General features: G+C 35.9%; 1 protein-coding gene across 5 annotated transcripts in view; it reads right to left on the reverse strand.

Moving 5' to 3' along the window:
* Positions 1–19,652, reverse strand: part of LOC120337759 (uncharacterized) — a 78,086-nt gene that overhangs the window by 7,513 nt on the left and 50,921 nt on the right. For 4 of the 5 annotated variants that reach the window (XM_039405639.2, XM_039405641.2, XM_039405638.2 and 1 more), the window contains exons 3-6: positions 14,059–14,290; positions 13,359–13,514; positions 11,150–11,254; positions 10,549–10,671 (exon numbers count right to left, since the gene is read on the reverse strand). In XM_039405639.2, the coding sequence (XP_039261573.1) occupies positions 10,549–10,671; positions 11,150–11,254; positions 13,359–13,514; positions 14,059–14,290 (616 nt within the window). The remainder of the gene's footprint in view (positions 1–10,548; positions 10,672–11,149; positions 11,255–13,358; positions 13,515–14,058; positions 14,291–19,652) is intronic. The other variant, XM_039405640.2, reaches the window with a different exon arrangement.

Genomic DNA, 19,652 nt, shown 5'->3' on the forward strand with positions numbered 1-19,652 from the left:
GTAAAATACTTTGAAAGACAATGTAAGGGAATTTTGATTATCGTGTAAAATCATAACAATTGAAGGCAGACGTAGGCCGCATGTAGGGTGTATATTCAAGGTTCTATTCGCCCCTTGGAAGCATTCTCCAGTAAAAATTAAACCTCCACAACATACTATATAATCGTAGTATTTTGACTGATCATATTTAACAGTTCGAAGATCTTTGTATGACATCCAAGAATATGTCTCCATGATTCCGGAACGCACATAAATAGAAACCGAACAATGTTCGAGGTCAAATCAGGTCGTTCATTTAGTTATTCCATAACCTGAACTTGGAAAATGTTGAAGATGAAACTGGTCGACGAATTAGTGTATTTTCAAATGAAAGAAGTTTAAAGTATTCGACATTTCTATTGGCTACTAATCAAAGGAATTGTTTCTTAAAGATAAGCCAGAACAGAACGCCTCGAAGCTCTTTCATAGGCTCAAAAGCCCGCTACTCACACTATTCAAAGCGAGTTTGCAGACGATATATATTCAACCCGACGTGTTGAAGAAACTTACAAAACTTAAAATAAGGCCTGAAGCATGACTAACATACTCTTTATTAGCATGAGAGCGATGCTCAAACATTTGGACACGAAGATCAAAACGAATCAGTACGGTCATGTAATCTGTCACAGTGGACTACCGGTGCCGCAGTATCAACGATTCCGCCTGACCACTAACGCAAAACCGCCACAAGGTTGGGCAATTTTAAATTTTAATTACGTCATTGCACACAAAAACATCGAATCCCACAGAATTTTTTGGAATAAATAAAATTACAGTAACAGCCTTGTAGCGAAAAATACGATGTTTATTTACTGAAAATTTCAAAGCAGTTGATCCAGTAATTAATCAGATTTTTCCACACGGTAACAACAAGAAAATACAAAATAACAAAACGATTCACTTTGTTACCAAAACGAACATTTTAAGCACTGAGAATTCGCTCAAAGCACGACCGATCGCGTCTGCTCAAGAGAAATAGAGACTCTTATCAAAAATCTACTATGCCCGAGTAAATGTCTCGTCATAAGCTCCAGTTCTTGTGACCTTAGTTTGATATAATTTCCATAAATGTATCGGACACTGATGCATATCTGCGTGAAAATTTTCATTACATTTTATATAAGATTGCTATCAGCAAGACTTGACCTCAACTTCATAGCTTAAGTTATACTTAATATGAACGCGTCTAGACCACCAGACAATCTACGTTATCTTAGCGTTTGTTTACTTAATAAAAAATGCGACAACTATATTGCTCATAAAATTAAAAATGAACGATGGAAATTACAATGTATTTCCAAATAGGTAATGGCAAACCACAGAATAATTGGAAAATTTTATAAGACCAAAGCTCGACTTCAACTATTGTGTATGTAAATATTTCCAACGGCTCACTGCAAGCCAATAAAAAGACGAAGAAGAGTAAAAAACGATACAATGCTGAGCGTGACCCAACTATTGTATTGGATTCATGGAAATACTCCAAAAACCAAAGCGCCGCAAATTCAGGCGATCATGTGGGAGTTATTTTACGGATATCATGGAGGTGTGGTCGGGTAGCCTGTTCTTAACTCACATCAGAGAGTAAGATACAGTATAGTAATTGAATAGATGTGTCGTATAGTTCTATGGGTTGTTAGAAACCAATATTAAAGTTGTTTATTTTGGACGCGAACTCCAAGTTTTTGTCAGATTTATACCATAGGAGAGATACGAGGTACTACCCTTAGTCGGATGCCGTATATCCCTATAGTTTTTTAAAGTTTAGTATTCTTGAATGTAAACTCTTTCTCCAGACTGACTATATTTTGTATAGCATTACGTTTTGTAATACTAATGATCGACTAAGGCAAATATGCTATGTTGAGATACACCGAATTCATATGAAGACATGTGCTTTTTGCGTATTTATATATATGGTTTGTATTCGCCATTGGATGAACTCATGGGGGTAAATTATAAACCTTAAGTCGAGATAAAATCGTTTGTGGGCAACTCCGTAAAAGATTGATGGAGCTACCCTACTATTATGTTAACATACGAGGTGTTCGTCGCACCGCAAAATTATATTTGTTTGTATTAAATATAAATACAACGTTAATGTGCAATTTTCTCTAAGTTATTTTGCTCCGAAGATGACTCTATGCAGGGGTAGGGAAGGTATTTGAACCAGGGGCCAGAAATTTTTCCGACCTGCACTGGCGGGCCATGTAAGTGTGACGTCAAAAGTAACATTTTATCAACAATATTTGGGGCTCCCGAAGTATGCGAACCAAGATGGCGGACATCGGAATGTAACATGTGTACTAGGTTAGGGTTAGGCCATAATTTTAGGTATAAATACTACGGGAGGCTCTTGGCTAGTCTTCGAACTGATAATAGGACTAAAATGAGGGAAAATTGAAAAAAAATTATCGCCTAACCCCAACCTGTTACCCATGTTACGTTCCGATGTCCGCCAACTTGGTTCGCATACTTCGGGAGCACCCAATATTTATTACAGTGTTACAAAAGCAAATGTTGGCGATGCAAGCAAATGTTACAAACAATATGTCTCGTGCCAAAACTAAATTTAACCGCAATCTCAACAAATTCACGAGTTATTTTTAGATAAAACATCAAAATTCGATGTCGGTTTGATTGTGGCAGCATCAGGCGGGCCAGATTGAATTGCCCAACGGACCGGGTTTGGCCCGCGGGCCGTGCTTCACCCATGTCTGCTATACAGGCATATACATAAACGTCTATATACAAAAGACTTGTGCGGACTAGTATCTGTCAAATTTGACAAAGACAACTTAGTCTACAGTTTGCACTCCGGACTGAGAAGGGGGCGTGGCTTAATCGTTTATCATCCAGAGCTAGAGACCCAAATGCCTGGAATGGCATTTTTTGGAAAGTACTGAAGAGCAAAACATTGGGCTGGCACGTACACTTTATGTCTATCAATTTAAATTATGTCTATTTATCGATATTTCTCATATAGTAAAGTTATAACTTTATCATACAGCACATCCGTTGATAGTGAGAGTTTTTGCAATCTTCAGAGCAATCCCCAAAATGACGGTATCTTGATTTTTGTAACAAATATATTTTAACAAATATCCGACGTGAAACTTTCAGAATAGCTGGATTGTGCTAAGGAAATTAACTGAAATGCGTTTATATTTTGCTATCATTTAGATTCTGCACCTCTCACAATGAATCCCCAAATTTGAAATTATTTCTATTTGAATCATTTTCATTGGCGACAAGTGGATATACATAAAAGGATACGATGCACTAACATCTCTATAGCCAGGTGTGAATTTGTTCCAATTTCACTAAAAACGAGACTCGACATTGGTTGTATCATTTGCTTGGTTCACGAGTGTTTGGTTCACAATTGTTTACGTTTACACAAAATGCTAATTTACATAATTAATCGTTTTTGGTATACACTAATTTCCTCTTCAGAAAAAACGCTCATTTTCCAATGAGAGTAGCATAGTACCACATGCCAGATATCACGAGTATTCTTACGCTAAAACGAAACCAGTCAAGCGTGACGCTTATCAAGTTCAATCTCACAGTCTAGCATCCTAGCCAAGTGGTTGTTTTTCACTCACGAAACGTCCGATAACAGATGGGAAGCATACCACTTATGTCTCGCATTGTGCGACCCTAATCCCATGAGGGTTCTATCTGAATATATTAAAGTGCAACGAACAATATGGCTGCCATCTGCGCTTTGACTGGAAGAATCACAAGTGTGTACTGTTTTGCTTCTCATACTGGAAAGATCGGTATGGAATCATGAGTCTTAGCGCCAAAACTGGTGTTAGTGTTTTATTCATTACCCTTTATGATACACACTGGAAAATTGTAAAGTCATTGTTTCCTAATTTTTTTATGCATTCTGGGCCCATGATTTCTTTTCTTAAAACATATTGGCTTTAGTTCAAAATTCAAATAAACTTAGTTCTGATTCAAATTTGATTTTGGACTTGAATCAACTCTAAATATTTGACTTAACTCGGAGAGTTTGTATCCAGGGTATGTGCAGGTGCTGAAAAACAAGTAGAAGCGTTGACATACCATCACATTCGTTGTATGCTACAACTGAATATCCCTCTCTTATATAGGCAAGTCTCTTAAACTAGGAAAAAAGGGCGCCACAAGATAGAAGAACAACTTTATTTTAATCTGGAATGCACAAATACCGTACAGATTCAGGCCTGTTTTTAAAAAATCTTTTAAAAAGATATCTAGTCTATATGGCATTGTTATTTCATAACTGATAGGTATTGTTAGTAAGCTGGTGTGTGATCTCACAATGATTTACTTTGAAACGCTCAAGTCATCGTGCTGATAAAAAATAATCGACATGCAATAACAAGGAAGTTTCACATTTGCTTATTGTAGACCATATAAAGCTCTTTCAATTTACACGGGCTGTGTGACGTGATAATTACACTCTCGTAGATAAACGTACACTTGGTCATACGAATATAGAATTGCCAAAATATAGTGGTCTTTCGACTAGGCACAAATCAGGGCTCTCCAGAAGTGTGTGTACAAATATGGAAGTTACCAATTTTGTTCGCCTATTTCACATCAAGTTGTGTGATGGGACTGAAACCTATTTTCCTTACTTTAGTTTCATTACAAGTTCGGGGACTTTCTGTGTTAGCTGAGTGAATACACCCCCTCCCCATAGGTTTCAGTCCCTTTACAGAACTTGATGTAAAATAAACGAACAAAATTAGTTATCTCAATATTGGTACACATACTTCTGGAGCGCCCATACATATTTCTCTGTTCTGGATTATTTCTATTTGGCAATGTCTAAAGGCTATTTTTTAACTTAATACAAAACATGGAATGACGCGTCAGGCTACTTAGGAATCAGCGTAGTATTGACGCACGATGGACGTAAATAACAACATCGTATATTGCTCCAGGCGTCAAAGAAATTGTTTTTTTCACGTATTGAACAAATTTGTATCTTACGTAACGTAAATGTGCACTTAAAAATGGAATAATCTGGATGCTAAGATTGAATTGTTTACCTCAAAGACGTCACAATGATGGAATGGATAATTTGGATTTTAAAGATATATTCCCAAAATTTACATGATGTATAGCACTAAAATTAACTTCGTAGAAAGTTATTTAACAAAATACGAATTTTACATCAAAGTCTATATTTTTGGTTGTATATTTCAAAGCTCTAACAGTCTTAAATATCAATATTTAAGTATCTCTGAAAGATTTTTTTTCAACGGGTTCATATTATTTGTCAGTTAAGGCTTTTGGATTTAATAAATTAAGGTCATCGAAAAAATTTTAAAACATTAATTCTGAAATCTTAATAAATTTTGAAGAGAAACGCAGATATATCGAATTAAAATACTGGCATTTGGTGACGTCCTAATTTATTAACAAAATTGCTTATAAATCGTTTGCTGAAGCTTCTCGCGTTAATTGAAAAATTAAAATTTGCGCCGAAGGGACGTAAACTAGTTTACAAATTTATTGAAATAATTAACAATTGAATTACGAAACATGTGGCAAAGAAAAATTAAAAGTTTTGTCTCGTTTTTAAATTTATAAGAAATGCGAATTTTATTCTTGAAAACAACTTTTTAATAAGTTTCTTCGAATAAAAAAACTAGCCATTTCGTGCTTTTTGATTTTTATACCTAAGAGACAAAAAGCGGTTTCTAATAGTCCCAACAGACTCTCTGAAAGGATGAAATAAGTCAAAAAAAAAACATTTTTATATTTTAAATTAAATTTTCCCAAAAGTGGGCAACAATACTCTATTTGTCCATTAGTATTTCTAAGTAATTTTGTAATTACTTTAATGACGTCACAGGTAATTAACGTCATTCGTAATGCAAAGTTTAAAATTCTAAAAAATAAAACTTATTTTCAAAAATATAGGCATTTTTTTCTCCTAAATATTTTTAAATATATCTTGAACGATTTACGGTATCGAAAATTTCAAAAAGTCTTTTCCCCTATTTTTGTTTTCGGGACTATTTTTAAACATAAATCATCAAGTTCGAGATTTTAATTTATTTTCCCTCTCATATCAACATGTGCTGTTGTAATGGAAAGCTTAACAAACGATATACAAGCTCTTTCCGTGACAGTATAAATTGTTTTGTTTCAAGTCCCACGATAACCAATATTATCTACTACGTGATGTTATGTCTAGATGTTATTATCTACTAATATCTCTGTTAAGTGAATAAACATATATTTCCTTTACTGCGCCAGTGGTCACACTTATAAACTTTTATTTTACTTCAAGATATTTTCCATGTAACTTTGATTTGAGAGAAATTGCATATAAAATTTCTTTCATAGCACTTCAACAGTATCTCATATTATCCTTGGCTAGATATAAACAATAAAAACGCGAGACAATCGTGCGGTATTATTTCACCCTTATGTGGTTTAGGTATGACTGAAAATACTCCTGGAAATATTATTTTATATTGGTATCGACCGCCGGTGTTCTCAAAACCGGCGTTTAACCACATTCACGGCGTTGTGGAAAACATGCGTAATCTCATAGCACCATTATAGCAAGCGCTCGATATTTCTATAGCGGTTTTTCCCGTCTTTGAAGCCAATAAAATTACCTAGAAAAATGTCTGTTAACAAAAAGTTACATGAACTTACTGAAATATAAAGAAATATGATAACCATACAAAATTATAGTAGTGCGCGCAGATACTGACAGAACCGCATAACACGACGCCAGACGCAGTTTCGGTTAGAGCTGGTATGACGAAACTTAAATGAAATCTAAATATTAGAAGTTGAAGTTGATTAGATGATGTACCATATCATTAGTAATGCTTTGTGTATATTCTAAGTAAATTAAGCGCAATAGTTTGCCTCTGAATGTTAATTTTATTAGCAAACAATAGTAACGAATAACAAATAAAGAATTCAAGAAGATCATTTCACTCGGTCATTAACCGGTATAAAAATGTTTTTCATTTGATTTAGACAGCAAGTTTTCTAAAATGTTCAATGTCTCTTAGTTGATACTACCACGAATGATACTACTTCAAAGAATTCAACAAGATTATTTCACTAGATATTTCAGGTCACTGACCTGTTTAAAAAGTGTTTTTCGTTTGATTTAGGCGGTGAGTTTTCTAAAGTTGTTGACGTTTTCAGTTGATGGTACCACCCAAACTTTTGGGATCGCTCCAAGTACCAAAAATGATAAATTTAGGCGCTCAGACAAGGCGTGCGCTTCAGTATACTATGGTCTGTTAACACCTCTGCACAGGCGTACAAGTTTATCTTTAACAATTTAATCCTCGCCAATTATTCCTGGTTGGACGTGTTTGAAAAACCTGAATCTAAACCGCAGTCATAACAATGCGTTTGTATTATATTCTCCTAATAAATCCGACAAAAATCGTAAAATTTACACACGGGAAAAATCTTCAACGTGAATGATATTATTATCTAAAAAAATGATTAAATGTTCATACACACAGTGGTGGCATTCGGGGGAATCTCGAAAACCCGTTCCTGGAATGTCGCGAATGTTGTTTTGTAGAGCTATAAATTCGGGTTGTATCTAGACATTCACAGGTTATTTATCAGAAGGAACCAGAATTATTAGAGATCAAGCAATTAACAAGGTCAAAACACCTCGAATGGATATTTAGGTCCGATGATTGCAGCTTGTCAAGTCGACATTTTGATTAGGAGTTTTACTCCCTTTCTCTAACAAGGCGTAGGATAAAAAAGCCCTAAATTTGGTACTCCTGTAATGTGTGTACCAGGTTAGGGTTAGGCCATAATTTTATTCCGACTTTCCTTAGTTTAGTGATATTGCGAGTTAGGGACTGCCTGTGTTATCCAATTGAATAAAGCCCTCTCCATGAGTTTCAGTTCCTTCACACAACTTGATGTAAAGTAGGCGAACAAAATTAGTTACCTCCATATTGGTACACACACTTCCAAAGCGCCCTACATTTTTGTTAACCCTCATATCCAATTGTATCCGCAATATGATATCTTTTATATACTTGACGAATTGAAAGGCTTCAATGTATTTTGTTGATTCATACACAATATAAGAATTCATATTTAATTAAAAAGGAGGACATGACCTACATAGATAGGAGTGGGTTCATTCATTATATCAGGGAGTGTGAATAGATTCGCCATATAGAGAAGTGCATCGGTCACGTTCACGTCTAAACATTAATATCACGAATATATTTCCGATATTGGGTGAGGAAGAATAATCCATCATATCTCGGAGCATATCATTTATCACCGGTACAGTGCGATCTTTTATGGTTCAATTTGTATGCTCTCTCTAAACGAGTCTCTGGACAGGTAGCTAGGTTTAGAAAGATGAAATGTGATCTGACATACCAACATGGTGGTGTTAAGGGTAGTCTTAGACAATCAAATAGACAAACAAATATATGTTAACCCTCCCAACTACATGCTAAGAAGCTAGTGGCCCAGGGTTAATAAAAACATGACGGTTTTAATTCATTGAACCATGCAAAGTCTGGATATTACTATGATATTACTATCAAGAAGGCTGTAGACAATATCTGGGGCTCCCGAAGTATGCGAACCAAGATGGCGGACATCGGAATGTAATATGTGTACTAGGTTAGGGTTAGGCCATAATTTTAGGTATAAATACTACGGGAGGCTCTTGGCTAGTTTTCGAACTGATAATAGGACTAAAATAAGGAAAATTGGAAAAAAATTATCGCCTAACCCTAACCTGTTACCCATGTTACGTTCCGATGTCCGCCATCTTGGTTCGCATACTTCGGGAGCACCCAATATCTTATCATTTTTTTTTGCTTGGCGCTCTATAGCTCTGGCTGATTGTTTAACGTCTTATTCGTCAAAGGTGAAAATCAATTAGGATTTTAATTCAAGTGAATAATTGGTTTGGAAAATGACACCCAATCTTTTAACCTCAGTCTGCAATTTTAACCGTTATTATATTTATGATAGCAATATTCTATTTTTAGGAATTGCTGATATTGTTAATATAGAGATTATCTATGTTCCAGATGACGTGAGAGATAGTGATGGTGTTATTTTTACACTCTCATTACACTTTGTCATCGCAATAAATATCTGAAAAAAATCTTACAAAAGTATTCTTATTTATATAAAGTATTCATTGGAAGTGATACAAGAAAAGTCAAGCACCCACATAAAAACTTGTCAACTAAAGTTCATTTTTCTATTTACGAATAAAAGTGAAATTGATCATTGACTGAACATCATGGCTGAAAAGATTTAGTTAGTTCGCTTTCGCGTCAAATTCAGTCAAAGGGACTAGACTATTCTCCTATACCGCTGTCTGCCCACGCATATATAGTTATGAATACTTCTAATCTTTCATTTCGAATTTAAGGATACCAAGGATGGTAAATACTATTTTGCACATAATATATTCCGGTCATGTTTGATCGGTTATCATTTCTTCATAATCTTTACAGATAAAAAGCTCTTTGTGAACGCACAAAGCAAAACCATAAGCGGAACGTCAAGTTCATTTTTTACGGTTGGATGGTTTTTAACAAACGCGTACAGAATGTGAACAACGCGCAGTCGAGATGTTGTACAATTCTTCGGGCAAAGCTCTTTTATGGCCGTATCAAGTAAAGTACCACGACAGCCTCGACGTTTACTTGAATCGCTGGAATCAGACGTACAAAATTACATTGTAAAATTGCTGGGAGACTTTCGTCTTATTAGATGTTAATTTAAAAATATTAGACTAATTGGTTTAAAACTAGTCATCCAATCGTCTTTGTATTCTTGGCACAGTAAACGTTGTAGAAACTATTAAAAATATAATTCGCATATACAGAGTGACCCCCCCGAGCCATCCCTCCCCCCCCTTACAGAAAAAAAATTCAGGTAATTTGCAACATCTTCTAGTGAGATCATAACTTTTGTGCAAAGAGTCCTAGATTACTTTTACACAACTTGCTAACTTGCCACACAAACAGAAGTTCAAGTGTTAAATAAATTTTCTTTCTTTCTCATTTTCGTAGAAGGAATTAAGAAATTTATGAGTTCTGTTTTTTAGATCACTCTGTTATTGTGTAACTCTCATTTCATTGGTATAAACGAGAGCGAACAACGAAGCTTGGAACCTATTTATTCATATGAATAGGTGGGATTCAGAATAGTTCCAAATCCTGGGTTACATTAATTAATTACTGGATCGTATAAACTAAAATACCAGATAAAACTTTCATAGGCGTCTCTAACCTCGAAGAAGTAATAAAAGTAAACCAAATAAAGTAAAGAAAATCCTATAATAGTAGACTTAATGTCATGGCTAAATGGAATTTCCCAAGAAACCGAATATCGGTCTGAAAAGAATTTTTTAAATAAAGGTAATATCTCGGTATTTTTTGATCCGACTCAATTTTTATTCATAAAAAATTTAGTAAATATATTTTTTTATAAGTTATATATCTACCATGCACACACCTCCGAAATTTATACCTTGACTTTGATAACCTTGGTTTCTTCTTAAAGATTCTAAATGTGTGAAGGAATCGGGAAAAGATAAAACACTTTTAGTGTGTTCATCCATTTGCTTTTGACGCTGACCTGTTGGGTACAAAAGTAATTGATAAGTTTCTTCATTTATTTCTCAAGATGGATTTGTAGATGATGTGTATTTTGTCGTGAACCCGACATTGCCTCTGAGTATAAATGTGATCAAGGCGAGATGCTGAAACGATATTTGAATACTAAGAACTATTTCAAAATTGAAGTTTGCTCGAAGATCGTTTTCAAGTCTCCTACTAAAATCGGACATGCTAAATAAATGAGAGTTCGAACCAGCACTTACTCACTCAGAGCTAGTTATGAATGTTTGCCGTCACGCTATAGATATCTGAATGCGGGTGTTAACAGGGGTATGGACCAATCTGAATAAACATGCCAGGAAAATGCCAGGTGGATAAGATTTCTACAGCCAGACTTTATTCAAAATTGCCTTTGAACATCGTTTTTTTTAAATGACGACACAAATTGTGTCATCCAGCACTCAATCATTCAAATCTTTTAAACTATCATATCTTACGCCTTGGTTCTCTCGGCCCATCAACTGTAACTTTGATTGCTCTTTGATACGTCGCCACTTGTGGTGGATTCGTGAACACTGTTATCGTCAAATTAAAACTTTTTCCTAAAAATTAACAAAATGCAATAAGTGATATTGAGATGCGGACGGACGCTTTAACTAAGCATCGCGTGTTGGAAATCTTAGACTCAAAGGTTGGCTAGTTATCTAGTTGCCCATGCCAAGCATTTAATGCAGGAGTGTGCAACCTTTGATACAGAAGGGCCAGATACAAATAACTGGGTTAAACCGCAGGCCGCACCTTTACTTAACATAGGTTTTCTAGTAGATGCAGGCATAAAAGTTTTGGTTATTGATCTTATGAAGTGCATTTTTGCTCCGCACAAGTTATCTGTTAGGCCATTGTACTGTATTAAACATAGATAAAAATTGGACTCAGGTACAGGCTTTGCAACGCAAAGGGATTGGAAGTACTCGCATGTAAAAGATTGAACTAAACTAAAAAATATTTCGCGGGCCGTACCCCAAAAATGAAACCGCTCAAGTGTCACAATACCGATTTAAACATACAAATCCTTTGACTTTTATGCATATGGAAGAAAAGGAAATAAAACTATCTTTGGAAAGCCCAAATTATCGGTAGATTTTTCAGCGCCCCAGTCGGAAGTTCCCAAATGTGTGGATCTGTCAAATGATATTGACAGCCGTAATACATAGCAGACACGTATAATGTTAAGACCACTATGTGGTTTGCCACCGTAACCCAAGAGACAAATAATTCTGAAACTACCATATGGTCTAAGAGATTATTGTTTACATGGTAATAGAATTCATTGATGCTAAAACACTGTAAGATGTATACATGGTTACTCAAGTGCATCAGTTTATTCGATTCATATTCCTTGGGGAGTGTATTTAATATTCATATAATATTTAGCGTTAACAAAGTCCCAAGCCATCTTTATGTAGAAAATTCGGTTTTGGTCCAAGTTTTGAAAAAAGAGAAACAAAATTCTTTACTGTCCACCCACAGTCCTGACGACGATACATTTTTAATATTAAAATCGACATTACGCAAAAATATCACTTTTTTATTATTTATTTTCACACTAAGATTTATGGAGACGTGGCCCTATGGTGCGTCCTAAACTGAATTATGACGTCAAATTTTGTATAACATTATGATATCACATCACCCCTCGTCGCGACCCCAAATTTGTAATCGTACAAACTGTTGGATTTGACGATTCTTTTAAATGAGGACCGCCGAGCCGCCAGAGCAGTAGCTGGCAAACTTGATAGCTATAAGTTTGGATGTATAAACAATACACATGTATTAATATAGACTCTCGGATTGGAGTGGGAACCTGCGGAACCCCTCTACTGTACTGGTGGAACTCTATTTGAAAACGACTGAAAAATTGCACACTAACTCAATCGTCACTAGCATTACGAAACGAGCATTGAATCGTACTATTGTCGGGTTGTCGAAATTGATTTCAAATTGCAAATTTCATGTCAGAAAACGATACACTATTGGTATAATCTATATTTAATAGATGATAAAAATAGCATCAGACGCTTCGTATAACAAAACGTACCAGGGGGAGCCAAATAATATTGTAGTTTATTTTCGTCCATCCCTATAATCGAGATAATTATTTTTACTTTTGGTGAGGTCGGACTGATTATTAACGCTTGTTAAACACGTATTTTCCCACTCTGTCGACAAACGTGTCTAAATATCAGTCTAATGTTCTAGAACAGTGGTTCCCAACCTTTTTTGTTAAATTCCCCCCTTCGACTATTTCAAATCTTTATTCCTCCCTCGCATATTTCTGTTATTTATTCAATCTTAAGGATTCGTACACATTTTGAATATAGTACAGCTTATAAGTACGTTTGTGACGTCATATAATCTACAAATAGGTCCCGTATTTTCGAGAAACACTGTACTAGCATGACACCAAAAGTTTACTTGGTAGTGTTTTCGTGTCATGGTCAAAGTCGCTTTGCGGTTGCCCTAAACTTTCTTTGCGTGCCTCTAAAAGACCGCGGGCCCACTTTGAGAACCAATGGTCAAATGTTCCAACAGCTGGACAACCGAGAGCGTGATATATATTTAATATTTATATTATCATTTTGTTTCTACTAGAACAAATATAGATCGGAAATATGAACTTTTTGTAAAAATACTTTTCGAACTCACCTCTTCCACTCCGACCCAAAAATCTTAAGTCATTGAACCGTGCAACATTTCCTTTCATGACTGCTGAAGCGTTGCGAAGTTCTGCCGAATAATTTTCATCATTTCCGGCCATCACAGTGACCATTGTTCCGTCAGGAATATCGGACAATGCAACGACTGTGACGTAAACAAAGAATGTATAGGCATCATTGAGTACACATGCGTATTTATATTTAATGACATCACGCGCAATAGTGACGTCATCGAATAACAATTTAACCTCAATTACACGTAAAGTCATTTGCCATTTTTGAGGTTGTAGAAGAATAAAAAAAGCCTAGATCTAAATAACAAGTCAGTGTTGTAGAAATTGTTATTGTGTGGAACGAGATAAAATTATTTCCTCCTCGGGAAAAGTAAGTTATGAGTTAAACAAGCCACCTCTAAGACGATAAATTGTAGGCATCTAATAAGGAGCGAAATCGGAAAGCGATTGGGGCTATATATGATTGCGGATGCTTTGAAAGAGCGGTATCTACATTACAACTACTTATAAACTCAGTGATTTTATTCGTTTCTCTCCACAAAATATGCTCTTGAATTCAATCATTTTTATGACTCCAGCACTATCAATTAAAAACTACCACAAGAAATCAGTGAGTAAGCTATCGAGTTATGAAAAGTACAAACGAACTCGAAGATAGACATAAGTATTCCTTACTTTTGAAAGGAGTTGGCAGTGATTTGTTTACTCTCCAGTGCTGTGGTAGTTGTGTGCACAAGAAGTTAGGACTATCGGTCTTTATAAGATCTCCAGGGTGTTCTGTCAAAATATCCACTACGTGGCGCCCTGGTCCGGTTTGGTGGGGGGAGTTGTGTGCTCCGTATCCTACGGCGAGTGTTGGTCCTGCTCCGGTCATTTTTGCTTCTGGAGGGGACACTGGTTCTCTTTGCTGTGAAATAAAAAGAAATATTGGATCGTGTGGTAAAAATGTTGTTGCAGTCAAGTCAAGTTTATTTTTTCCAATCAGTAAAGAAAAATATCACAAGCACAAATTACAAAAAAATGATAATGTACACAGTTTTACTGGAGAAGGGAAGTCGAGGGGAACCAAAGTTGGTTATCGAGTAGCGACACCCGATTTGTCTACGATCTGTAAAATGTTTATTGACAAAATGGACGAGTATTTGAAAACATGAGCTCGCGTAACTACGAATGGTTTGGCGTGTTAACATTTACGAATGCCAATTGAAAGCTATTCCGAGTGAGTGTATTACTGTCATAGGGAATTATAGTTACCAATAGATTAATAATTGGGAACATTCATTTTGATTGGTAAGGACGATTTTATGGCTTTGCTGTGCCTTGAATTTTATCAGAAATTTCCATTTAAACCTAGAAAATAAAAATACCTTTAGGTTGAATGAGACATGTTGTAACAAAAGGATTTGTTTTAGATATCACGCATTACGCAGTGTCTGACGTAGAAGGGAATACAAGGCGTAATGCCTTCGACACTGCGAAGGGAAAATCTCACGCTACCGGCGGGCAATATATGTGTAAATTACATGACATCCAAGTTTTTACCAAGATACAATAGGAGTGCATCTAAATCGTAAATGGGCAAACTACGGCCCGCGGGCCAAATCTGGCCAGTTGGGTGATTTAATCTGGCCCGTCTGATTCTGCCACAACTAAACTGAAGCCAAATTTTGATGTTTCAGCTAAAAAATGGGCAAAGGAATTCGTTGAGATTGCGATTGAATGTATTTTTGCACGAGGCTTATTGTTTTTCGCTTTTTCTTTTGTAACACTGTAAATATTGTTCATAAAATGCAACTTTTTACGTCACACTCGCATGGCCCGCCAGTGTAAATGGGCAAAATTTTTAGCCCCTGGTTCAAAAACCTTGCCTTCTCCTGAAATTCTAATTGAATCTCAAATAACGCGACTAAAAATCATGATATGGTTTTATCTCGGTTCAATTCTAGTTTACGCAAATCTTAACAGACAGGCGAGCAGATTATTCTCAGTTTAATAATCCCTAATCACAAAATACACGTGTTTTCTTCTTACTGTGATATTCCACAGGGAAATTAATAAGGGTGAACTGAATTAGATATGTTCATACTAAAAGCTTAGTATAATGGAGAAATGGCCAGATAATAATTTGTCATTTTCAGATAATGAATCACGGAAAATTTTAATGATAGATTGCAATTCGTTACGTGATGATTCCAGCGAATATTTAACCAACACAATGTCAGTTTTACGACAACTTTTATAGTACTACCTCGCTGTACCAAGGCCGCGGAAGGGAGACTTTTTTAGCACAGTCTCGAGACAGTCCGAATCAGAGTATATAATCATAACTTAAGTTTTGTTATAATTTCAAATCACCAGTTACAAGACTTGCACTGATCATCGTAGAAGGCTAATCAACCAAAACAATTTTATGATCGCACATCTCAACGTAATTTTGATTTAAATTGGCCGAAAAGATTCCAAAGATTTTTGGACGTATTATATACAGTAACATATATGCGGGTGATTAAATAGACATGCGGACCTCCTGGAGTATGCGCAACAAGATGGCGCACAACCTGAACTCCGGTTGTGTACCAGGTTTGGGTTCAGTTATGCGACATCTTGGTGCGCATACTTCAGGAGTACCTAGACATGAGTATACACATTAAAACTATAGGTAAATCAAATGTGCCACAATTATCAAATAGCGTCAAGATTTGCATCCATGAAAGGTTTCAGTTGAATAGCCGCCTGCGACGATAATTGCAAGTCTTGACTATAGTGAAGCAAATGACTGGGTCGGGTCAAGGCATTTGAATTTAGAAAACGAAAGTTTTGTTTTAAATATGAGTGAGTCATCGGTTATATTTGGAATTGTGTACTCGGTTCCGGTCCAGGAAGGACTATTGACTGTCTTACAGTGCTATAGTCACTACAACAACGTAGGACGTTCGTCAGCCTCCGCTGTAATATATATATATAGTTGTTTTCAAATTCGCCATTATTGATATTATAAAAATAGACGTACCGGAACAAATTTATCTTTTAATCGGTAAATAATTTTCTGTTTCTCAATCGGTGAGATATATTCCCTTATTTACATACTGTGCGAGGTTTGTGTATTAAAATCATCTTGGAATATTGTCAACCAAGTCTATGCTTGTGTATTTTGTGGTTGCCAGTTTAGAGCAGTTTGTATATGGGAGTTCTTGAGGTATAGAATATTAAATTTAAAACAAAATGAAAATAGGTTTTATCTTAGATCCAACTCTGGCAACCTATAATCGATTTGCGGGACCAGACAGTATCACTTGACCAAAAGCATCAAATATTTATGCCTGTCATAGACTGCTTGTCTGAAAAGTGAAAATGCCAAATTAGGCGCCTAGAACTTATGCATTTGCGGTGCAGAGATGCGTGAGAAACTTGGGTTCTCCGTCTGGAATTTTTGAATAAAGCAGACCTTGTTAAAGATCTCCATTTTAAGCTCAAATCAGTAAATACAAACTTAGACATGGTCGAATCACATATAAAGTCCATGCACCCGAAACAAATACTAAAATAACTGGCTAACTTATCCCATATCCGACATAGACTGGTAACCGGTTCGCAATATGATTACGCCGTCTTATAGGCTTTCCTCTCTACTAGGATTAATATGTAAATTCTAATGCTAAAAATTATATAAACTTTGCTTTACTACAACACGTATGGTGAAGTAATATGACTTGAACATGCGTTATGCTCCCTTATCGCATTCATATGAATTAAATGTACTCGCTACAATAAATAAACCCCCTGTCCAAATTGGCACAATCTATTCACACCAAAGGTCAGATGGGATGTAAATCCAAAATCTCGACTTTGCAATGTCAACATAAAAATTGCCAAAAGATAACAATCGGAAGATTGAGATTCTAAATGTCTACGCAAGACTGAGGAGGAGGTTATATGGAAATCAGAGTGTTTTCCCACAAAAAGATCAAAAAATTTGCCTATTGACTGTTAATTAATATGGTAACGAACTATAAAAATGATGATTTGGGCGAAATGTTTTCTCAAAATTGATGAGGGACCTCATTTAACAGGGTATCCATAAAATTCCTTTACAATTTGGATTTTGTTATGAAGTCAGTTCTCAATATATCCTAACCAGGTTTGTTGCTTTTTATCAGTCTTTGTTTAAGTATTTTTACTTCATTTAATACATCTGTGAGGGCTAAAACAATATATGGTATCGATAAATTCCCTGTGTAATTTTGAAAAATTTCGAGACTTTATGGACACCCTATATTTCTAATGCGGTTTGACTATTCCACGATGCGGGCTAACCACTACGTCACAGTTTAAATATTTCATATAGTTTCATTATAGAATAACTAAGGAATTTTGCGTTTCTAGCGACCTGGTCGAGTCATATATCATTAATCTGCGTCTTGTATCGATTTTGTTCCATCTTTGGTGATAAGTTCCCGCCAAAATATAAATCAACCTTTCGCTTCCTATCGATTGGTTTCGCGCCAGACGATATATTTGAAGCCGCAAGTTCAGGAGAATATTGACTCTTAGCACCCCCAATTGCATGAAAAAATAGACTCTTAACACCACTGATCATGAAGTCAAATTATTCAACATTTCGACCTAATGTTTCGGTTATTGTTGATTTTCAATAAATGGATTTGGAGTACTGTAGATAGCTTTTACATGGCCTTTTATTATATAAAATATCTCATATCTCACAAATATATCATAGGGCGGCTTGAATGACCGATAGAAGATTGAATTATATTGATAACAAAAACATCCGGGTGTATACGCTGGGCAAAAAATTGGGAATATTTTTCAAATAAACCAACTATCTAAATTAAAACGCATTGCGTAGAGGAATGCGTAGGAATTCTTCATTTTCACGTTATGAATGCCTACGATTCGGTAAATTCGATCACATGAGGTGAGGTAAATGCGAGATTTGACGCTTTTACGTCGTCCTTTACGTATTTACATTGACGCTTTCACGTTGTCGTATTTGAAATTGCGTCACCGCAACGTTAAATTGACCAGAATAGAGAATTGTGCGGTTTCACTTGCGGTGAGCCGGTGTAACTGCATAATGCATAAGTGTTGACTGCCATTGCGTTATAAATTGGGATTTTCGCGTCTACCTCCGAGGCGATGAGCAATGCGTGCAGCGGGACAATAAGCCACAATGAACAAACCACAAATGGGAAACAGAACAAAGTGTTATTCGTCTAAATATTTGATAATTTATTTAGTAGTCCCCAAATACACAACACATTTTCATAAGCTAAAAATAGTTTTATCGCTAATTACAAAAAACCTGCCACGCCCTAAAACTAGATACCCCCCCCCCCCCCCCCCCCCTGAGGGCCATACTGGTCGTCCCGCATATGTATCTATTTCGTGGCTCGACCTATTAAATACATTACATCGAATTGTCATTAATATTAGCATTGCAATATTCCAACTATACACCACGAAGAATCGGATGTCTTAACCACATATACATTGTCTGAAACGAATCAATCGATACGAAAATCCGCAAGAATTATTATTGTTATTAAAACGATTGTTTTTGTTCAAATAAATTCGAACAAGAATGTTGTAATTTATTGGATTACGATGGAACAAAGGTGAAAAAGCATCACGGTATAAGGTAGAAAAAAGTCGAAACAACACAATATAGCTAATGGCACAGATGCGAACTGTCTATGTCAGGGAGAAGATCTCATTGGTGCTCACGACTTTGGAATTTACGTACTCCTGAAATATGCCGTAGGCTTCGACTAAATATATATTGAGTTTATCGATTCAATTTTTAAAACACCATGGCTCTGTTCGATTTGAACAGTATTGTCAAACAGTGATACAGTTATGATAAGTTTTCATCCGCTTCGTGTAACGTTCATGTTTTGCGACCTTTTCACTATATCGTTCCTAACAAGCTTTGGTAGGGATTTTAGATGTCGGGATTCTTTCCGGATCAGCATAGCCAACCCAATCAAATGCGAGTTAATGGACTTGCATGGTATGGACAAGAATGGACGCGCCAAGGCAGGGTGGGAAAATTACGGCCCGCGGGTCAGATTCGGCCCAACGGAGTGTTTCATCCTGCCCACTTTTGTTTACTGAAATTACGACTATAGCTTTTATGAATAAAAATTTCCGTCGAAATTATCGATGAAAGGTCAATATGACACCGATTGTTACATTGTACCTCTTATTATTATATAAACGTTAGCCTGGCTGTTGTGAATAAACTGTTTTTG

This window comes from Styela clava, chromosome 10, assembly GCF_964204865.1.
Source record: "Styela clava chromosome 10, kaStyClav1.hap1.2, whole genome shotgun sequence".
Taxonomy (NCBI): Eukaryota; Metazoa; Chordata; class Ascidiacea; order Stolidobranchia; family Styelidae; genus Styela; species Styela clava.